The 21,823-nt window shown below is 44.9% G+C and overlaps 1 protein-coding gene across 2 annotated transcripts in view; it reads right to left on the reverse strand.

The window, feature by feature from the left end:
- The window catches only part of SPAG9 (sperm associated antigen 9), a 1,094,694-nt gene that overhangs the window by 632,551 nt on the left and 440,320 nt on the right, over positions 1-21,823 (reverse strand). For both annotated transcript variants that reach the window (XM_069200034.1, XM_069200033.1), the window contains exon 17: positions 3,694-3,861. In XM_069200034.1, the coding sequence (XP_069056135.1) occupies positions 3,694-3,861 (168 nt within the window). The remainder of the gene's footprint in view (positions 1-3,693; positions 3,862-21,823) is intronic.

Here is a 21,823-nt window from a genome sequence, read left to right on the forward strand (position 1 = left end):
TACTATGACATTGGGCAAACTCTAACCTTAGACAGATGCAAATCCAGGGGCAGAGCGAAGCTAGATGGAGGAGCTACTGGAGAGGCCCAGCATGGTAGGTGGAGCGGGGTTGACATCACCTATGGTCAGTCACTCAGGGGAACGACCCGTGGGCAAAAGTGTGACTTAGGGCCCTGCTGGATGCATTGGGCCAGCAGGTGCACCAAAGGGAGTCAGGATAAACTTGAAGATTTGTAGTACAGCCTCCTTGAAGGCCTCAAACTGTTGTGGAGTCGATTACGGCTTGTGGAACCAGAGGGACATGTTTGGCATCAGGTTCAGAAAAGAATGCACAGCTGGTGTTGGATTTCTGGAACACCTATCCTTTTCCCTTAACTTCACCGCACCTGAAAAGTGGGACATGGACCATGAGAAAAAGAAAAGAAATAAAGAAACTGATGTCAAAGCACAGATGTGACAACTATATGTGGCTCTTTATTGTCATAACTGGAGTCGTGCAGAAAAATGGCACCACATGTTCAAATAACTGCAAAGCTTTCAAGACCCAGTTTCATCCATGGGGATGTTCACAAGGAGAGGAATCTGTTGCTTTAAGAGTCCATCCAAATAACTACAGAATAGGAAAAATACAATGGCACCAGTGAACTGTTTGAACTGTGCATGAAAAGGAAAGATGACTGTTTAAGGCGGTGCAACTCTCACCATTTTATAGATGATTAATTATATACTAAGTAATAGGATTTCAGAGGAATGTTTTCCAATCTCAAGCAGTACATTTACCCTCTAATCTATCTTTATATAATACATTTGTAAGTAACACCACAAAATCTAAGCCCCGGCCTATTTCCTACATCTCTTATGTAGTAAAGTATCAACATGCCACATAAGGCAAGTTTGAGCAAGTCAATTTTGTATGTAGGCATAAGAATACTATATATAGGTAACATTTCTCTTGATACTGTCCCCACGTTATCTGCGGTGATTTTACATGATAAAGAAGTGATGTTCACTAAACAATAAATACACTGTTTTTCAACTGTTGTTTTGAACATAGGCAACACATTTGCCGTAGTTAGAGCTTTTGGGGCCATCAACAATCAGCAGTAAGTTCTCAAACATACTTTCTCGTGGCTATTCTAAGACTAGTCTTCCTTCCTCTGTCGACTGGTCCAACTAATTCACATATGTTCTACCGTTTGTAATTTCCATCACTTTCTGAAACGCAATTTGGCCTCCAGTTGTGCTGCTAAATTCAATGTTTATTAGATTAGTATAAAATCTATGGCCTTAAGCTGTGGGTAGTTTGGTTGGTATTAGAATAAGGTTAAAATAATTATTTTATTATTTATTTATATATTTTTTGCAATTTGGATTTTATTGGAAGGTATACTCAATGCATTTAAAATGTTTATTTATGCAAAATAAAGAGCAGACATCAGCACAGTTACTTGAAAAACATCCACATATCAAATGAAACATAACATTTTCTATGGTAGCTGAGATACTATATAGCGGAATAAGTGTTTTAGGAACCCAATGGAAGCAGAACTCCAACCCAGACATGAGGAATATGCTGAGAGTACCGCAATTGACAGGTGCTGATTATCATTGCTGTTCCGTTAGAAAGTGTAACAGCAGCCTCCGTACATTTTATTTTGGGTCTCTCTATTGTGTGTCCTGGACCTTGTCATCTAGCATCTTGATTTTGCTATGACCCAAGTCCCTTTTATCAGGCTTCTCAAATTTGTATTGTACAATCGACTAACAGTATTATATGAGGATTCTGGTTGTTGTATTATTCTCAAATCTTAGCTGTATGTTTTTCCAAGAGCTTCTTGACATCTAACACATTTTACTCTACGACTGTATGTCCTTTATAAGCATTAAAGCGTTCTCAATATAGTGTGATTAAAAAAGCACTATGCATATTAGCCAATTTTATCTTACAACACGCAAGTCATGTTCCCTTATATTTGTGATCGACATACCAAAAAATATGTGCTCCTTAAGAGTGACTAATAGAATAGAATACCACAGTGTTATTTCCTTTATGTATATAAGTTAAAAAACAAAAAAGTAGTTTAGAATGCGCTTGTGCTGAATCATCCATTCAAGGCAGCATAAGTCAACAAATTATTAGTATAAATAGAGAGCATGTTGCCACTCTTGCATAACAGTGAACGAATTACTCATTTAAGTATCGAATTGCAACCTTCTTATTCGGTGAATAAAATGACAGCCTTTTATTAGTATAAACAGAAGACGTTGTCACTTTTGCATAACGGTGGACAATTTACTTATATAAAGGATCCTATTGCAACCCTCTTATTTGCTGAAAAAAATATTATTTGTCCTGCTAACACAGGCAGGTAGAGGTTCAGAGACACTCATGCACACAAATCAGCAAATACCTAAGAGCGCAACACTATCTGTAGAGAGTGGGTATATAGTTAACACACTGGTTCCCTACAGACTAATTTCAAAGATTTATCAGGCATGAACAAATGAATTGCTCAATACAATGCAATACTTTTAAAAAACAAATTCAGCGAAAGACTAGTCCAAAAAACATGAGATTTAATTTAAAATACAAACATAATCGTGACTACTTGTGCTCAAGTGTCCCCAATGCTCACACAAACGAAAGGCAGTTAGAAAACAATATTTTTGTGTGTACATAATCAAAACCCAGACACGGTAGATCAAGGTTGTATGCTCATGTGTCTACTAGTGTGCAGTACACATCTTCTTAAAAGAAACTGGGTCGATTCCAAGTCTGTAAAGTAGTGAAGACATTTTGAACCTTGTAATTAATTTATAAAGTCAGGATCAGGCCAACAACAATTCAGAAACAGACTGCAGGTGAAAGAATTAGATAAGCAATGGAATGCCATGGTAAAAACACAATTAGCTGAAAAAGTGAGTGGCTTTGAACTGAATTAAAGTTGACATGCAAAGTGTGTGGTCAAGAAGATCAGCACAAATAAAGAACCTCTTTTGCTAACAAGTGAACTGGAGTGACAGTAGCCAGGTTTTTCCAGTTGCAGCTGAACTACATCTGCAAAAGAAAGAGCTATAACAACTAAGTTGTTGGCCCTCCTGGACTATTGCACTGCCTGTGCACGCAGCACTGATTCTTCGCCTCGTGTCACAATATCAGTTGTCAGCAAGTTTCTTAGCGATCCTCGTCTTTCTGATCTCCCCTTGCGGTGTGTAGCAAACTTAGTGACTATTTCAAATTGGTATTTGAAATGAATCTGCAGTAAACAATGTTTTCAATGTACGTACTTACCCTGGCTCCCATGGCATTGCCCTGTTTGCTTTTATTCCTATCTATAGAACGGCTGTGCCTTGTTAAAAATCATACATTCCAGTGTGCTTGAATTCTTAAACATTGTTTTGCACATCTCAAAATAAAGGTATATCAGATTTTAAAAAAGGATAGTCACCACTGATTCTATATTATACAGCAAATAGCTGTATACATACCGGAACAACAAGAGGAGCATAATTTATCAGCACATTTGGCAGTTGTGGGAAACATTCGGGGTCCCAGGTGACCTTAACAAGGCTACCTTTGTTAGCAAATTGGGTCCATGTTTACTATGGAACATGATACATGCATATCTACAGTCCAATCAACTACAGTCACGTCAAAGGATCAGATCAATAGCTTTATACAAATAAACTTACCTTGATTTCTTGCTCAAGTCTATCCAAACTACTTTCAGATCCACTTCGTAGCCTGATACCTAGTGCCTCTGGGCCAGCAACATCACTATAAAACACACTGGCACCTACAATGGAACCTCCATCTCTTGTTTTCCCTCCAGACAGGTTGACGCCAACAGCACACCAGAGCTTTGAAAACAAACAAAAAAAGCACAGTAATAAGTCTTATCTTGGCAAAATCACTAGTAAAGATGAGCACTAAGAGTCAATTTTAATATAGTCCATATTCTGGCACTATGTAATACACTGGCAATTTAAATCCAGTCCAATCCAATCCAATTCAACTGAAACATGACAGAAACCCAAGTACCACAACACATCCAAAAGATAATTGATCTCTGTGTGTTAAAAATGTTCCTATTTACTGCATTTCCTCTGCAGGTAAAAGGTGCAACATTACTCCAGCCCTTAAGAGGCCAACCTGCTCATGGGATACCTGGGGAAGGAGAAGGGAGGGGGTGTGAGGGTTGAAGTGGGGGAGGATCAGGGAGGATGGCGGGGGGAGCATTCCCGTATTTATAAATCCCTAGTAATCAATTCAATTTCTTTGCCAAGGCCAAATGGGAGGCATGGGTGGGTCCACTAGAAATCACTGAGTGGAGGGAGTCCCTGATGGTGCCACAGGCATAGCTGGCAAGTTTTCATTTCCCTTATATGTGACATATCCATGTTTTCCATATGTTTGTGTGTGACATTTCGTTTGACACTGCAGCGCACACAGATCAAAGCTCTTATGTCCATATAAAGATACAGGGATATTGCCCTTTGATCTTAGAGCCAACAGCCTTTAATCAGCTGCAAACGTCTTGATGGGCTAATGCAAGTTCAGTAAACCGGAGGAAAGATTTATGGAAATGTATGATTTATTTAATTACTTGGATCATGTCCATAAACATTAAAAGCACAAATATATGCATTTTGTTACTCAACCTAGTCAATGTTACAGCAGCTAATGCTTTATAGTGCGTGTCCCATATTAATGTCTGTGCACTCAATACAAAGAGATACACAATTTGAATCGGTGGTCTGGCCTGAGCAGCGCCAATTAAGTAGTCTCTGGCTGGAAGGAAGAAGAAAAACAAGCATGTTTATTCTGTAAGTGACTGATAAACTCTGGGTGGAAAAGTGGATTAAAGGCAACACTGGCCTTGACATCAGAGATATCCTCTCTGAAAGGGGAGAAGAGAAAAGTGTAACAGGCCTGAGAACAACTGAAATAAACTTTTGAAAAAAGAGAAGTGAAAAGCAAAGCTGGCTCGGGCAAGGCTGCTAAATCCTGTACGGGAAGGAGTAAGGAGGACTGGACTGGACAGAACCGCTATTCTACCTAACAAAGCAGGACTGGCCAAAGAATTACAGCAAAACTCTCAAGCCAAGCAGGACTGGTGTCAGAAGTCTTAAATTCAGCATTACCCAGCTTGACATGATCCTAAACTCAACTCCTGCCAACACCTCCTCTTGTCGCCTTGCAACCTCAATCTTTACAATGCACTTAGGCTCTCAGGCCATCTGATGTACAGAGATGTCAATATTCTGCAGGCTCAGGCTGATTCAATTAAAAAATACTTGCATTTTACTTATTTGACACTGACCCGAAGGTGGAGGCAATTGCAGCGTGCTTTTCCCACATGCATCTAGGAGGAGATCTCTGTCTTTTTCAACACGGTTTGGTCTTGCACTGTGATTGGGAAATATTGGGCTACTATATTCCACAACCTTGCCCGGACGGAACTGCAGCATGCTTCCACTGCGTGCACAGAGGTGAAAACTGAGTTTTTCCACATAGTTCAGTCTTCCTCTGTAACTGGCAAACACTGGGCCACTATATTCCACACCCTTGCCCGAATTCTGGAGCAGGCCATAGTCCTCTTCCCTCGCACAGTGATCCTGGGACTGATGAAGGATGTAGGTGGGAGCGAAAGGAGTGTCTACTGGTTGGCTTAGGTATGCTTGTTGCCAAAAGAGACATAGCATGGTCCTGGAGCTCCACCAGCCTGTCCATGTTAGCAGCCTGGCACAATGAGATGGACTGGTGCAATCACAGGGTGAAATGGGATTAAGCTCTTTCAAAAAGGGCAAACAATGGGCAAATTAGTGACTGCTGGTTGGCAAATACAGAAACACTTACATTGCTGACAAATAATCTAACTCGACAGAGAGCAAAACCTTCAGAGACTTAAGAAAGAGAAATGCAAAACATTAAATCACCTGGCCCAGAGAGGATCCACATTTTCCAATGAACATCAGTGTGAGAAATCTGCCAGGAGTCCCAGAGCAGCCAGGCATTCCTGGGTCAGCCTGTAATAATGAGAGCTTTTATCTCTGGTGCTTGGGGCCCTACTTCTACTGAGCACCAAGTACACATTTTTAACAGTTGACTCAGTGTGAAGAAGCTGAGTAGTCTCAGGCTTACTCAGGGCATTTAATCAAACACTCGAATCTCCATAGAGAATTTAATAGTCAGTAAATCACACCCAGTCAGTGCTTTTATGTAAGTGAAAAAGTACTTTATTTGTATCAGACAGTGCAGTATTGTACGCAAACGGTCACAAGAACATAGGCTATAAAATAAGTAAGAATTTCTTACAGTGAGTGGAAGCAGTCGGAGCTGAAATAAGCTGGCCCAATAAGATAGGTGTTACTACCCTCGGAGCAAACCCCAGCACGCACCTTCGTAGGAAGAAAGAAAAGTGGTTGCTATTTGGGTTTTCTGTCCACCACTCCCCGATCTTTGCACTGTAGCTTACTGGATGTCTTTCAGTAACTGTAGGAAATGCCTACAGTTGCAGGGTGAGTCATGACTCTGCACAATATTCATGGACCACTGAACGGTTTGGCCTGGATCAAGCACCAAGAGTCTCAAGGAGCTCTGGTCCCTTCTAACGATTATGCTGTTCTTCAAGCCAAGGAGGCAGCAGGATGCATTTGTGGACCTCACAAAAACTCAGTATAGTTGGGCACCCCATAGGGATAGCACGGTCTCAAGGCCTCACAACATAGTCCGGGAGGGCACACCTATCCTTGGGTTACAGCACGCTCATCGATTTCTGCCTGCCTCAGGTCCCCATAGTCTTGTTATTTTTTTTTTAGATAAGTCTTCCTTTCAAGGGCACATTCAGTACCCCTCCTCAGAGGTCTTTCACCTAAGGGAAGCACAAAGCAGCTATATTTCTGTGAGGCTGAGGAACTTCAATGTTCTGTCCAACAGAAGTGGTCCATGAGCAACTCAAACCTTAGGGCAAGGAAGAATTTATTTGTCTCTACTGGTGTGAGACACCGGATTCTGCTGCTGAGCAATGAAGTAGTTCTTAACAGAACCTGAACTAAATAATGCATCTAGTCAAACCAAGGTTTGAGCCCTGGGTAGGTGCTCAGGAATAGGAGCATACCCGAGGAGGCTTGTACTATTTCCTCACCATGGACAATATATGCCCTGAGACAAGAAATTGTTCAGGTCTTTTAAGCATGGAGGAGATGGTGGTGTCCTTGGCACTGCCAGAGCAGAAACCTGTGTGAAAGACCTTGCTTTCCTCAGGAAGACCAACCAGGCGTTTGGCACCACATCCGATGGAGTTGTGCAGTAACATATCCTGGCACTGGGAAGGTACTGATGTTTCTAGGCTGAGTAGGGTACCCTGAGAGGATTCAAGATGTGAGTAATCTGTGGAAGGAGTATCCATCAGAAATCTGAAATGTGCAACTGACAGTAACTGCACTGACCCACATTCAAAATAGGGTCTAAATACATCTTCAACATAGATACAGCATGAATTTTGGTGAAGGGTTACTTGGTCAGCCTTGGGTCCACAGTACAGTGGCCGTAATAACGCTTTCATACATCTTATCTAGCATAATGAAAAAGCAGTGCAGGATAGTGACCAAAATATGAATGAATTCACAAAATGCATAAGAAATTAAAAATTATTAATATTTATATTTTACATGCGTAGGTTAGTTAATGATGTCAGTGGGTGGGCAATCATCACATTGAAATTAACAGAATTTGGCTTTGAAATTGAAGAGGTTGCGTCATCAAACCTCTCAGTTAAGCTGTGAGATATGGTGCTACTGCATACTGTTCAGTGTTTTTTTTATTTTTTTTACAGGCAGCAATGAGGTTAAATGTGTTATAAGTTTTTAGTGTTGCAATGCTGAGGGTAATTACCACCTGTAGTCTCATACCTTAGTAATGAATCTCACTGGTCTTCAAGGTGTGCTCATAAAGGACTTTACAAGGACAAATATCAGCATTATCAGCAGTTCCAATAGGCATTTCTTAGTTTTTTTGCTCCTTGTTGGCTTCCATTTGACCCTCACCCAGGTGGGCTTTGATTCCCAGAGCCCCAGGGGTACTAGCTCTGTAAGGAGTCACCAGCACTTAAGGCTCTGCTGGCTGGTGGACAGAATCAAAAGTACCTTCACTTATTTATTTCATTAAATAACCTGGTTTAACTTAAGCAAGATTGGCTATTTGAATGCAGTCTATCAATAGCTTATAGGGCTCTTGCACTTGCTCAAAGCTTTCTGGCTGGGTTTAGTATGAGATATGCCACCATAATCAACATTAAAGGCACAGAAGCCAACTCCTGAAGCAAGATGTTACTGAATACTACTTCTTGGAAAAAGTATGAGTAAAGCACCAGTCACAAAAGGGATCCTCATGGCTCTCCTCCTACAGCAGCTAAGTGGAGGCTATAGAGGTATACGTAAAACCTGTACTCTTGAGGTGTAGTAGGTAACACATGATATCATTAACTTTGATTTTGAAGGGATGTAGTTGCTTGGAGATGCAGTAGTGGACAAAACTCTTACTTGGCAACATAACATAAGTGGATCAACATGCCTCTCACAGTACGTTCATATACTCCTCAGGAGGATGTAGACAGCCAGGATGTCAGGACTGAAATGCTAGAATGTCAAGTGCAAGATCGCTTGATTGAGTTGCTTGGGATCTGGGTGTCTGATTTCGTTGTATTGTTGCATGAGAGAGTGTGGCCTGATTGGTAGCTTTTCATGAGTAATCTGGCCAAAGTTAGTGCCATTGGTGTCATGTTTACCCATCTAATCTTCAACACATAAGGGATTAGCAGGAGAGGTGAAAAAGCATAGGCAAATATCCCTGACCAGTGCATTTTCATTGTATTGCCCATGGACCTTGGGAGGGAATGCCTGGTGTTGAAACCTGGGCATTGTGTGTCTTCAGGGGTGGCGAAGAGGTCAACAGCTGGGGTTACCCCCTTTGAAAGGACCTGCAGTGGGATTCCCAGTGGAATTTCAACTTGCGGACTTGCCGATGGTTCATGCATAACAGGTCTGAAAAATTATTGTCCACCCCCAACACGAGTTAAGCACAAGATGGATCTTGTTGCGATTTTAATGGGCCAAATCTCTTTTGGTAGAGCAGATAGCTGAGGGGAGTGGGTATGCTCGAATTGTGTATGTAAGACAAGGCTGTCATGTTTTCCATCTTTATAGTTATCACCTTGCTGCAAACCAATTTGAATAAGTCTTTGAAGGCTAAGTAGGTGACCATCAGCTCTAGGTAGCTCCTCAGTCAACCCTGGTGGTGAGGAACTTGCACAGTCACTTTGCCAACATGTGTGCCCAATCTAGTGAGCGATCAGTCAGCAGAGAGGATCCAAGAAAGAGCTGTCGACCAGCTAGTTGTTACCGTTTCACTACTGAAGAGAGCATGGAGTGCTAGCATTTAACAATGCTAGAACTCTGTACTGAGCCTCCACTTGTGACGACTGCCTGGTGAAGGGGGGTGCATGTGCAAACTGGCATGCAGTACAACTGCTAAGCAGGAAGTCATCATACCCAAGACCTTTGTTACCGTGCTTACCATTTGTGAGTTAATGGACTGAAAAAAAGGCAGTATCTGTTTCATACTCATCATTCTCTCCTGATTGGGATATACTTCTCTGTGACAGCATTTAGGACTGAGCCCAACAACGGCTGGATCTCTTGGGGTTGGAGGTGGTACGTCTTTGAAGCCTGGATGGAACAATAGGAGTGTCTGGTATGCACTGTTGCTTGCTGCTGTTCTTGATCTGCCAGCTGTCGAGATATGGCAAGTAGATTCCTGCTTTGCGTAGATGAGCAGCAGCCCCTGCTAGACAAACATGAAAGAACCTTGGAGCCATAGTGACTCGGAAAAGCAACACTGTGAATTTGTAGTGTTGTCTTCTTACCACAAACTTGAGATACTACTGAGCAAGTAGGCATTCTTCAGGTATTTTGTAACCATGAAGTGCCCTTGATGGAGCACCTGAATTATGCCCTGGAAACTTGTCATATGAAGGTGCTCGACAGGATATACCATTTGAGCAGCCTTAGGTCTAAAATGGGCCAGACATAACTGTCCTCCTTTGCAAGGTAGTACAGCAAATTGATGCCTTTGCTCTGTTGGCAGAAGAACACGGGCTCAAGGTGCCTTTTTGGAGGTGTGCTTAAACATTCTTCTTTAGGAGAGATTAGTGATCATAATGGAGAATGTGTCACTGTGGAGGTACGATGGGGAGTGGTGTGGAATTTTAAGCTGCAGCCATGTTGAACTATTGCTACTACTCACTGATCTGATTTATTTCCTGTGGAAGAGGAAATCCTTTAGTCCCCCACCCACAACCTCCACACCTGATGATCCCATCCCCTCCTGACAAGTGTTGTGTTATCTGGAGAGGACTTATGGGATAGTCAGTGCTTGTATGCATGTACTCCTTCTCCAGAGTTGCCTCTGCCCTAGTCATTGTTGCCCCTCTAATCACCCCTGGTGTATCCTCTGTGGATCTGGGATAAGCAAAAGGCCTGTTAGACACTGGTCGGTTTGCGCATTAATGACGGTGTGATCTTGTTCTTTCCCCGGATTAAACAGAAGCCATACATAAGCAAGTGAATACAAAGCAAACTAACAAATTCAATTCAATACTTCAGATTCAATATTTGCCATAAATAGAGACATGGCATTTTCAGAGTCCTGTAGAATGAGAGGTAGCCTTGGTATAACCCCAAACCATGACATAATATGAAGGGCACCAGGACGGAAATGTCTCCTGCCCCCTGTACTCATTCCCTGAGTGGCCCAGCTGTAAGCTATCTGGTAAATGACCATGAGATCCAGGGCCTGGCTCAGACATAAGAAAGGGCACACAAGGATATTCTCTAGTTAACATGTGACTAGACACCTAGGTCCTATACTAAGTGATGGTGGTGTCTTACAGTTTTTCTGCCAATACTAAACACAGCTTTTTTGTGATTAGCTACCATTGTGGTGCCTACAGGGCAGATGCCTACCCTGTACGCATCTGTTCAAGGCATGGAGTGCTTTAGATTCACATACTGTGCATACTCCCGCCATCTACTGTTGGGTCCTGAAATGTGCAAGCTGTATTTCTTTGAAGACGTCTCCTCGAGTCACAAGGTAGTATGACACCACCTCTAGCTGGTAATGTGCATGGTCATCAGCTCCATTGCTAGATTGTTTTCCGCATGGCGGGTGAGGATAGAGCTGGAACAAAGAAATACAGGAGAAAGAAAAAAAGATGACTATGCAAGAGAATTAAGAAAGAAAGGTAACTGCAACACCCATAGGCAACCGGGGACGAGGGTGGGTGCATTGGAACCTACTGCATTACAAGCCTTGAACAGCTACTTATTGGGTAAATAATATTTTCCATTTGAGACATGTGTGGCTGCACATACACATGCTGTGCATTGACTGTAAAGCAGTCCTCCCCTAAGTGGCGTTGCAGACAACTGAAAAAGGGTATAGAGTACAAATTGACCATCATTAATTTTTTGGCATGCTAGTACGTCCATTCAATATGGGTAAGGGAAAATGTGTGGTGGAGTCCATATAGCTGTTTTGTAAATGTCAGACATGGGGATGTTTCCCAGGAAAGCCACAGAGGCCCCTTTTTTCCTAGTAGATCGGGCTCATGCAGGAACAGTCTAAAACCCTCAGCTTTTGTAGAACAACTGGATACATTTAACTATCCATCTGGCTATGCCTGACTTTGATAAGGCTTTCCCTTTATGTGGTCTGGATAAAGCACAAATGAAGGGATTTGTCCTACAAAATACATTAGGGCTCGCTGAACAACTAAGGTGTGAAGGGCCCGTTCTGCAACCGAGTCAAGTTGAGGAAAGAAAATTCGACTCTAGGGGAATGGACAGACCAACTCAGGAAGAAATTTAGGGTTAGTTCGAAGGACAATCTTATCCCCCTGAACTTGAATGAAAGCTTGTGCTCACTGACACATCTGAGAGGTGATAACCACAAGAACGGCCACCTTTCAAGAGAGGAACTGAAGGGCGCATGAATTGAGGGATTCAAATGGAGGATCCATGAGTTTTGTAAGGACAATATTGAGATTTTACATTAGGACTAGGGGGACCTCCATGGAGGAATGACCCTTGAGTTTAATTTTTGCAAAGTTTTACTGACAGATCGAAATAAATTATTCCATCGTAATACAGTACAATAATAATAAAAACATCATAATGATAAAATCACCTCTACAGCTAATAGAGAAGGTGGATGCAAAATTCAAGAACACACAGTGTCCCTTGGACAAACTCATTGCGTTACCAAGAGTTCGGTCTAATAGTCCAGGCTGCAAATAGGAATTTAGAGACTGCAACCACTACTATCATTAGAGGCGTACCTCAAGGCTCATCGCTCAGCCCGACACTCGTCAATGTCTACATGAGCCCCCTCGCCGACATTGTACGCAAGCACGACATCATCATCACCTCTTACGCGGACGACACCCAACATATACTCTCCCTCACCAAGGACCCCGCCAGCGCCAAGACCAACCTACAAGAGGGCATAAAGGACGTCGCAGATTGGATGAGGCTCAGCCGCCTAAAGCTGAACGCTGACAAAACGGAAGTCCTCATCCTCGGCAACACCCCGTCCGCTTGGGACGACTCCTGGTGGCCCACGGCCCTCGGCACCGCACCGACCCCCACAGACCACGCCCGCAACCTCGGCTTCATCTTGGACCCTCTTCTCACCATGACCAAGCAAGTCAACGCCGTGTCCTCCGCCTGCTTCCTCACCCTCCGCATGCTCCGCAAGATCTTCCGCTGGATCCCCGCCGACACTAGAAAAACCGTGACCCACGCCCTTGTCACGAGCCGCCTGGACTACGGCAACACCCTCTATGCTGGGACCACCGCCAAGCTCCAAAAACGCCTGCAACGTATTCAAAACGCCTCGGCCCGCCTCATCCTCGACGTACCCCGCAACAGCCACATCTCCGCACACCTGAGACACCTGCATTGGCTCCCAGTCAGCAAAAGGATCACCTTCCGACTTCTCACCCACGCACACAAAGCCCTCCACAACAAGGGACCGGATTACCTCAACCGTCGCCTCAGCTTCTACGCCCCCACCCGTCTCCTCCGTTCCTCGGGCCTCGCGCTCTCTGCCGTCCCTCGCATCCGCCGCTCCACTGCGTGTGGGAGGTCCTTCTCCTTCCTGGCAGCCAAGACCTGGAACTCCCTCCCCATCAGCCTCAGGACCACCCAGGACCACTCCGCATTCCGGAGACTCCTAAAAACCTGGCTTTTCGAGCAGCAGTAACCCCCCCCCCCTTTTCCCCTAGCACCTTGAGACCCGCACGGGTGAGTAGCGCGCTTTATAAATGTTAATGATTTGATTTGATTTGATTAGAGGGGACTCTCTTACAAATTCTTAAGGCGGTAACTTGATCTGTTATCGACAGGTTCCTCCATAAAGAAGCGATCCACCTATGTCTAGGCGCAAGATATTTAGGGCAAAAAAAGATTAAGTGCTCATCTGTTTCGGCAGCAATGGTGCAGAATTAACAATTTTGGCACCATCTGTGGAAGAAGCCCAGAGTGCAGTAAAAGCGTAGTGGCAAAGTGCTTTACTTAAACTGCAGGAACAGCACATGGGCATGTATTGGCCTGATCACATCCAAAAAAGCTTCAGCTATAGGTACATTTTTAAACTACAGAAAACCTCTAGTCAATGACCATCTACTGCTAGCCTCCTCAATCCGGGAGCTTACCTTCTCCCAAATGTTGTGCTTGACCATTGGGACAGCATTCTGTGGGGTTATGTAGGAAAGCACTCTTTTTGACATGGTTAGCCCTCACTTTTTGCCAGGTTTCTGATGTGTATTAGACTGTTAGTGCACAGGTTCCCTTCTAAACAGGTCCCCAGTGCCAGATCGCTTCCCCAAAACGGCACAGTGGTTTTGCACAATTGGCAAACTCTTTAGCTACCACTGTAAGCCCCTAGTAAATGGTACCCCTGGTACCCAGGGGTTGGGGTACAAAGGAAGGTCTCTGAGGACTGCAGCACCAGTTGTGCCACCCCCAGAGGCCCCTCACCAAAACCACACAGTGCTGACATTGCAGACTGCATGTATTAGTCAGGTTAAATTCAAAATACGACCTGTCACACACCCCTGTGTGCCAGGTCCACTCTCACTGCATGTGTTAGTCACCCCCAAGGCAGGATGCATCAAGACACATGTGAGGGCCTGAGCAGATTCGTCTCTGCTATGTGTCTGTCGATTCTGAGACATAGTAAGTGCACAGGGAAGCCATTTGAAATGCATGTGCTGGACTCTGATCATTATGAGTTCCCCGGCTACATGATGGCTTCTCTGAATCCTGGGATGTTTGGTATCAAACATCTCAGAATAATAAACCGTCACTGACCCCAGTGATGGATTTATTTAAACATGCACACAGAGGGCACCTTCGAGGTGCCCCCTGAAAATGTACCATCTGCTAGTGTGCTGACTGACTGGTCCTGCCCAGTTGCCACCACAGATGCATTTCTGGTCCCCCAAGGTAAGAGCCAGTGCTCTTGAGGGTTTGAGACAAATGCCTGCACTGGGTAGAGGTGTGACCACCTCTCCCAGGCAGAATGGACATTCCAGGGCGGGAAGCTTCAAAGGCCCTGCCGCCTTTGTAATGCGACCCATGCCCCCTCTAAATGGAAGAGGTGACCAAACCCCCCGTCCTGACCCCACTTTTGGCAACAGCACAGGTGGGAAAATTAGTTAAATTAGGAGGAGTGACTACTTCATGCCAGTCTCACCTCTAAGGTGGATGAGCTTAAGTGGACACTAATTTGCAAATTCCTCCTCCTTGCTTGGAAGGAATTAGGCCACTAGGGTTAGGGTTATGGCCGCTTACCAGCGGAAGTGGTCATAAGGCTGCTCTACTTGCCTGTATTTTATATATGTCAACCACGGGGTAAGCTGGAAAGCACTGTGCTTTCTTTGCCCTCCTAATAACGGCCCCACCGCTGTAGTTAATGACCTGCAAGCTTTTTGTTATTTACAGACGCCCTGATCCTGAGTCCAACAATCTGACACCTAGGTAGTCGAACTCAATTACCCCCTTTCTATCCTTTCATTGTTCGAAGTGACCATGCCATTCAACCTCCTCTTTCTGTTATATACCTACCATCAGCTTGGTTTTGGCAACTTCCAGCCCGAAGTCCTTACATAAGGTGCAGAAGCTATTCACTAAGTTCTGGAGGCCCACCCTGGTTCTGGCTAGTAAAAGTGTGTCGTCTGCATAAAACAAGCCCACAATTTTCTGACCAGCTAATAGGCGTAATCATTTGCACAGTTGGTTATGTATCCGATGAAGGTGTTTATGAACAGAAAGAAAGTGTAGGTGCCGGGACACAGCTCTGGCGAAACCCCATTGTTAACACCTACCAGGTGTGATAACTCGTCCTTGCTGCCATACCTGATCCTAGCAAAATTCCCCTTGTGCAGGTGGACAATGATACTTAGTAGTTCTATCGGGCCCCCATCTCTCTAAGGGTGGCCCATAACTTCCCTCTTGGGACCAGATCACAAAAAGCCGCACATAGATCGGCAAAATCTACAAATAGGTCACCTCCTCAAATATCCGCGGTCTTCCACCCTTGGATCGCTCCGTAAAAGCTTTGATGACTGGAATACTAAAGAGGAAAACATGTTGACTACTCTGTAGCAAATCAGCCACAGCAGTTAAGTGGGGCCGGATGGAGGTGAAGGCTAGTCCACAGATTTGTAGGTGCAGTAGACAATCTCCTGGATGCTTACTGTTCAAGGCTCAATGTGCCTTCTTGAGCAGATTCATGCATTCATGAGGTAGGTTAAGGTAACTGAACTCTAAGATTTAAGGAGGCATATCGCAAGGTTCGGATTCCAGGTGTCAAGGTGCCTGGTTTCTCAATGGTTGTGCATGAGAGGGAACACCCTGTTTGGGAGATTTTCATGTGGAACCAATGACAGCTCGATGGGAGTAGTGAACCAAGGCTGCCTGGCCCACATGGGAGCCATAGGATGAGGGTGAGAGGATTGCCAAAGTCTCCGACCCACAAGCCGTAGCAGTCTGAGAGGCAGAAAACCATAGGCAAATATCCCTATCCAGTTCATCCATAGTGCATAGCCCATGGATTGTGGAAATGGGAACTTGGAGACAAAGTTTGAGAATGTTGTGGTTTCTGCAATGGTGAAGAGGTCACACCCACTCTATATCCAGGGTCAGCTCCCTTTTGACTCCTTGGGTGGGTCAGTAAGGAATCTGCAGCTAGATAGAGTCTCTACCAGATAAGGTGTTACTGAAGGTACGTTACTTGTTAATCTAATAGAGACTTCTAGCTGCAAATTCCTTAACTTAGAAAAGATACCCAAACAATACCATCCCCAAAGGTGGGTCTGTGGACCAGTTTCACACGGGGAAGTTCTGATGGTTGAAGTCGCAGTCTCAGCGAACCGGACTGTCCAGGCGCTAGTGCTTTGTGAAGGAGTTCAAGGTGGCCCACATTGCTGTCAGAGATATCCAGGACCGGACCTCTGCAAGCTAACACAGTGGATACAGCTTTTGCTCTGGTGGAATGGGCACGCAAACCCTCAGGGGGTTGCAACTTGGCAAATGCATAGCAGATCTTAATGCACAGCACAATCCATTTGGAGATGGCCCATTTCCACTTGGCCTGACCTTTCTTCGCTCCAACATACCTCTTGAAGACTTGGTTGTCCACCCGGAACTCTTGTGTGTGCTCAAGGCTGAGCGACAACGCTCTTTTTAAATCCAGACTATAGAGTCGCTCCTTTTCTTTGGAACAGAGGAGAGTAAAAAGTAGGCAGGATGACGGATTGACGTATGTGAAAATTTGTGACTACTTCAGAAGAAAGGAGGCCCTTGTGTGAAGCACAAGGTTTTTCAGGATATATGGTGAGATAAGGAGGCTTAGATGATAAGGACTGAAGCTCACTAACCCTCCAGGCAGATGTTATCACCACGAGGAAGGCTGGCTTGATGGTAAGGAGCCTGGGAGAGCAATAAGAAGCAGCTTAAAAGGAGCATACATAAGAAAAGTCAGTACAAGATTCAGATACCACTGAGGCATTATAAAGTGGGGAACAGAGGTTGAAAACCTTTGAAGAATCTATATTCAACAGGGGATTTCAAGTCGGGATGGCTGATTGGGCAACCGAAAAAAAACAAGAAATAGCAGAGAGCTCACCCTTTAAAATGCCCAGAGTGGTGCCCTGCTGAGAGAGAATAAAAAGAACAACTTGGAAAAGGGTTCGGAACACCATGCCGCAAATATTTGCCACCGGCAGACATATACGGTCTTAGTCGAGGGACGTCTGGCTGCCAAGATTAAGTCACAGACTTTGGGAGGAAGGTCCAAAGGTGTCAACTGCCGTCACTCAATCCCCACACAAAAAGGCAGAGTTGACAATTTCAGGTGGAGAACCCTCCCCTGCAGCTGAGAGAGAAGACCCTTCCAAAGAGGCAGCTTGATCGGTAGATCGATGGACATGCATAACAGCTCAGGATACACAGACTCTCTGTGCCCAGTTCAGAGCCACCAGGATGACTTGTTTCAGGTTGCTCCTTGAGTTCTTCAGAACTCTGCACAAGAGTGGTATAGGCAGAAAGGAGTACAGGAAGCATCTTAGATCAAGTGCCACCTTGGAAACTTCCACGCACAGAACTGCTAACATTGCACTTTCTTTGCAGTAGGGAACAGATCTAACCAAGGCTCTCCCCACTACTGAAAGTGACCTTGCACCACCTCCAGATAGACACACCGTTCTTGATCTGCTATGCATCTTTAGATGAGTTTGTCAGCTCTGGCATTCAGAAAGCCCATCAGGGATATGCCCTTATGTTTCAGCCATGTGCAGAGACAGGCCTCTTTACAAACTGTCCATGGCAAAAGTCAGCCCTATTTGTTGCAGTCCCACATGGCAGTGGTGTTATCCGTGAACACCTGCGCTAGCCTTCCTTTGTTAGAGGGTAGAAAACTTTCAATGCAATTTGGTAGCCCGGAGCTCCAACAGGGTGATGATGAGTTTGGATTATGCCGGAGACCACAGTCCTCTAATCACCTCTCCCAGATGTAGAGTCCCGAGTATGCCAGTGGGCATGTATCACCAGCAGGATGCAGGAAGCCATGAGTCCCTGGAGCCTCAGTCAGTCTCACCAAAACCCAGGATAGAGGCTGAAACATAAGTTGCATAGCCTGAATATCCTAGGCTCGCCATTCGGTAGGATAAGCCTGAAATTGAACTGTGTCCAGAACAGTTCTGATAAAGGGAGCATCTGAGAGGGAATCAAGTGCGACTTCGGCACGTTTATAGTCAACCTCAATGAGTGCAGGAGGCCTGCAGTAGTCTTGAAGTGGGCGACAATACCCTGGGACATGCCCGCCTTTAACCAAGCCAGTTATTGACACAGGGATGGCTGCGACCCCTGATTTCCGCAGATGACCTCCAACCACCGCCATCACCTTGGTCAACACCCAAGGGGTGCTGGTAAGGCCAAAGGAAAGCACAGAGAACTGAAAGTGCTTGTGGCCAACTGTGAACCATAGGTAACGCCTGTGGCCTGGCAGGACAGGAATGTGGAAGCATGCATCCTGCAAGTCAAACGCTACCATCCAGTCTCCTGGGGCCAGAGAAGGCCAGACCTGAGCCAGGGTGAGCATTGTGAAGTTCTCCTTCTTGAGGAAGATATAAAGTAAGTGTAGGTTGAGGATAGGACGAAGGTCTCCACCCTTTTTCAGCATCAAGAAGTAGCAGGAATAGCAATCATGACCCACTTCTGGCGGCAGCAAGCTCCCTATGGCTCCCTTGGCCAAGAGACCCGCAACTTCCTGGTGGAGAAGAGACAGATTATCTTCTGTCAGCTAGTCGCCAATTGGTGGCATGTGGGGAGTGGAAGTCAAGAAGAGGAGGGAGTATCTTCAGAAGATTTGCAAAAGCCATCCGTCGGATGTTATGGACCACCAGCGGGGCAGGTGATGGCGAATCCTGCTGCCAAGTGGATATCCATTGTGATACAATGGCAGATTAGGAGGGTTTGGAGGCCGCAGCTGCAAAGGGAGTGGTGAAATGGCCCAACCATTGGCAGCGTGACTCACAGGGTCTGTGGGTACCGCACCCTTGGCCATGCAGAGGCTGGGGAGCATGAGTAGCACGGTGGCTGGGAGAGTAAAGGCATGGTTGGAAGCTCCTTCCGTAGCGATCTCTGTTCCGGTGCCTCTCGCCCATCAGCAAATGCCTGGGAAAGTATGGCCTAACCTACTCCAGGAACAATAGTAGCACCTGCGCAACCATAACCCACAGGAATAGTGGCCTACAAGGAAAAAGGTGTTCACGGACCACAGTACCAGGCTGGTAAAAGAAAACATCTTCTGTCCAGGCTCTTGAATTTCCTATCTAGGGGTGTGGTAGGCCTTGAACATAAAGTTTCACTTGAATGTAATGGCCAAACACTGCGCTGACAACCCCATGCGGGTGGTGAATGCATGGTGCCTGATAGGACTCTACAGTTATTATGAGTCTATGATTGCAGAAACCAATGGAATACACCTCCCTTGTAAAACTTAGCACAAGTTGGAGGTTGTGGTGCACCCTTTGCAGACAGTATATTGTTTTTTCCTGAGTAGAAATGTGCAGACTCAGTCATTGGAGTGTGGGACGATGAGGGCTGCTTTAAAAACACAGTGGTCAGCAATAATAGTTCTTGGCAATGGACTGCTGCTCATCCCTTACTGAAGACTACTATTTTGACTGATGATGGATTTGGGTAGGTGAGAAAGGGGCCCTTTTTCACTGTGAAAAAGCAGTATACTCCAGCCACAAGCATAAACTTTCACTTGAATGTAATGATCACACACTGCGCTGACACCCCTATGTGTGCGCTGAATGAATGATGCCTTATGAAACTCCATAGTTATTGTGAGTGACTGCAAAAACCACTGGGATCCATTTCGGATGATTCATCCTTGTAAAACATAGCACAAGTTGAAGGGTGTGGTGCACCCTTTGCAGACAGTGTATTGCTCCTTCCCAAGAAGAAGGGTGTAGACTCAGACACTGGAGTGTGGGAAGATGCAGTCAGGGCTGCTTTAGAAATACAGCAGTGACAGTTCCTGGCAACGGCCTGCTGTGCATCCCTTCCCAAAGACTGCAATTTTTGACTGATGGTGGATTTGGGTAGGTGAGAGATGGGCACTTTTTCTTTGTGCAAAGGGAGTAATCTCTCATTCTCTGTCTCCTACGAGTGGTACATCAGAAGGTTGATGACATCCAGGCACACAGTCGTCAGGCTATATTCTGCATTTGTTTTAGGCGTTCTAGGTTGGAGACTTCATTGTCACTATCCGCAGTGAGAGACAATATCTTCAACAAAGACTGTCTGCTCTTCAGGGGAAGATACATTTGAAAGGGATCCACTTCAAACTGATTCCAGACTTTTAGCAGTGGTATCATCATCCCCTGTCAAGAAAAGGACTATAACAGTTTGAATAAATTATCCTAATTGGCTTCAGTTCCATTGTTTTCATGGTCAAGGGAGGGAGTTTTATGCACAGTCCTCTAATAATTACTAAGATCCAGGGCTAGTGTACATCACAACCAGTCCCCCACAGACGAGGGAACACCATCTGAAGTGGGTGCAATCTTGCTTGAAAAGCTGTGGATCTGCATTATGCCCAAGATACTTCCTGGCCTGTAGAGAGAGAGGAAGGAGCACCTAAGATGGAGCCCAGAAGATCAGACTAAATCAAATGATTGCAACTATCGCTGACCAGAATCTAGATGTGGATATCCTGACCTCCTTGTAAGTTTGCTAACCAAGCCTTGTTTGTCTGCACAGCCAACAGCCTAAGAGAATGACTACGAGTGCAACTACAACTTTACAACTCATCAGTGTTCACCAACAGGCTTGTGCTGACTTTGCCAGTAGCCAAAACACCAATTAGAGGACTCAGGACTGCCAATGGATCCTTGTTGTTTGAGTGTGTACTACCTGGGGGCCTGTGTTTTTTGCTCTGGCAGAGCTGCCACACTTGTTGATCGACACCGGCAAAAGGACGAAGGACAAGGGGCAGCCCAGTACTTGAAGACTACCAACCAAGGGAACCTTACCATAGACCATGAGTTTAGTGCTCAACTAAATGTGTATTTTCTTCTTCAAGCTTTAAAGCCCAAAAAGGTCTTTTTACAAGTGCACTATGAACAGTTTTACATGTTACAATACCAGGAATGCTTTTGCACGTGCTAAAGGAAGCATGCATCAATGCCATAATCTCTCCTAGTCATATTCTGTATGACTACTACCACAACTTCAGTAAGAAAACCCTGTCCCTGATAGAACTTAAGTCTGTTTAGTATTACATTCTGGTATGTAATAAAAGAACTTCACTTTTTCTTTAAGCACAAATTACTTACTTTCGGTAATGCTCTTTCTTTGATCTATTTGATCGGCGATTCCTCACATTGTGAATATCCCCAGGTGCCAAAATGGATCCCGATAGTCAAAAGCAGTGCTCCTGAGCACCGTTAGGTGACACCATGAGAATCTGCAGCTACAGCACGTTGCTTTAAAAGTGACAAACCAAGCCGCATGTAAGTACCACCCATACTCGATTTTAGTTTCTTTCATTAATTCCTTTGCACCTTCAGATGAGGAGCCCATCGCCAAATCGAAAGAATCATCATAAAGATTGCTAATTTGGGATCTTTTTAAATGAACAAAAAAACACAAAACAGGGAGGAAGGTGGTACTAAGGTGATAGAGT

This window comes from Pleurodeles waltl, chromosome 7, assembly GCF_031143425.1.
Source record: "Pleurodeles waltl isolate 20211129_DDA chromosome 7, aPleWal1.hap1.20221129, whole genome shotgun sequence".
Lineage (NCBI taxonomy): Eukaryota > Metazoa > Chordata > Amphibia > Caudata > Salamandridae > Pleurodeles > Pleurodeles waltl.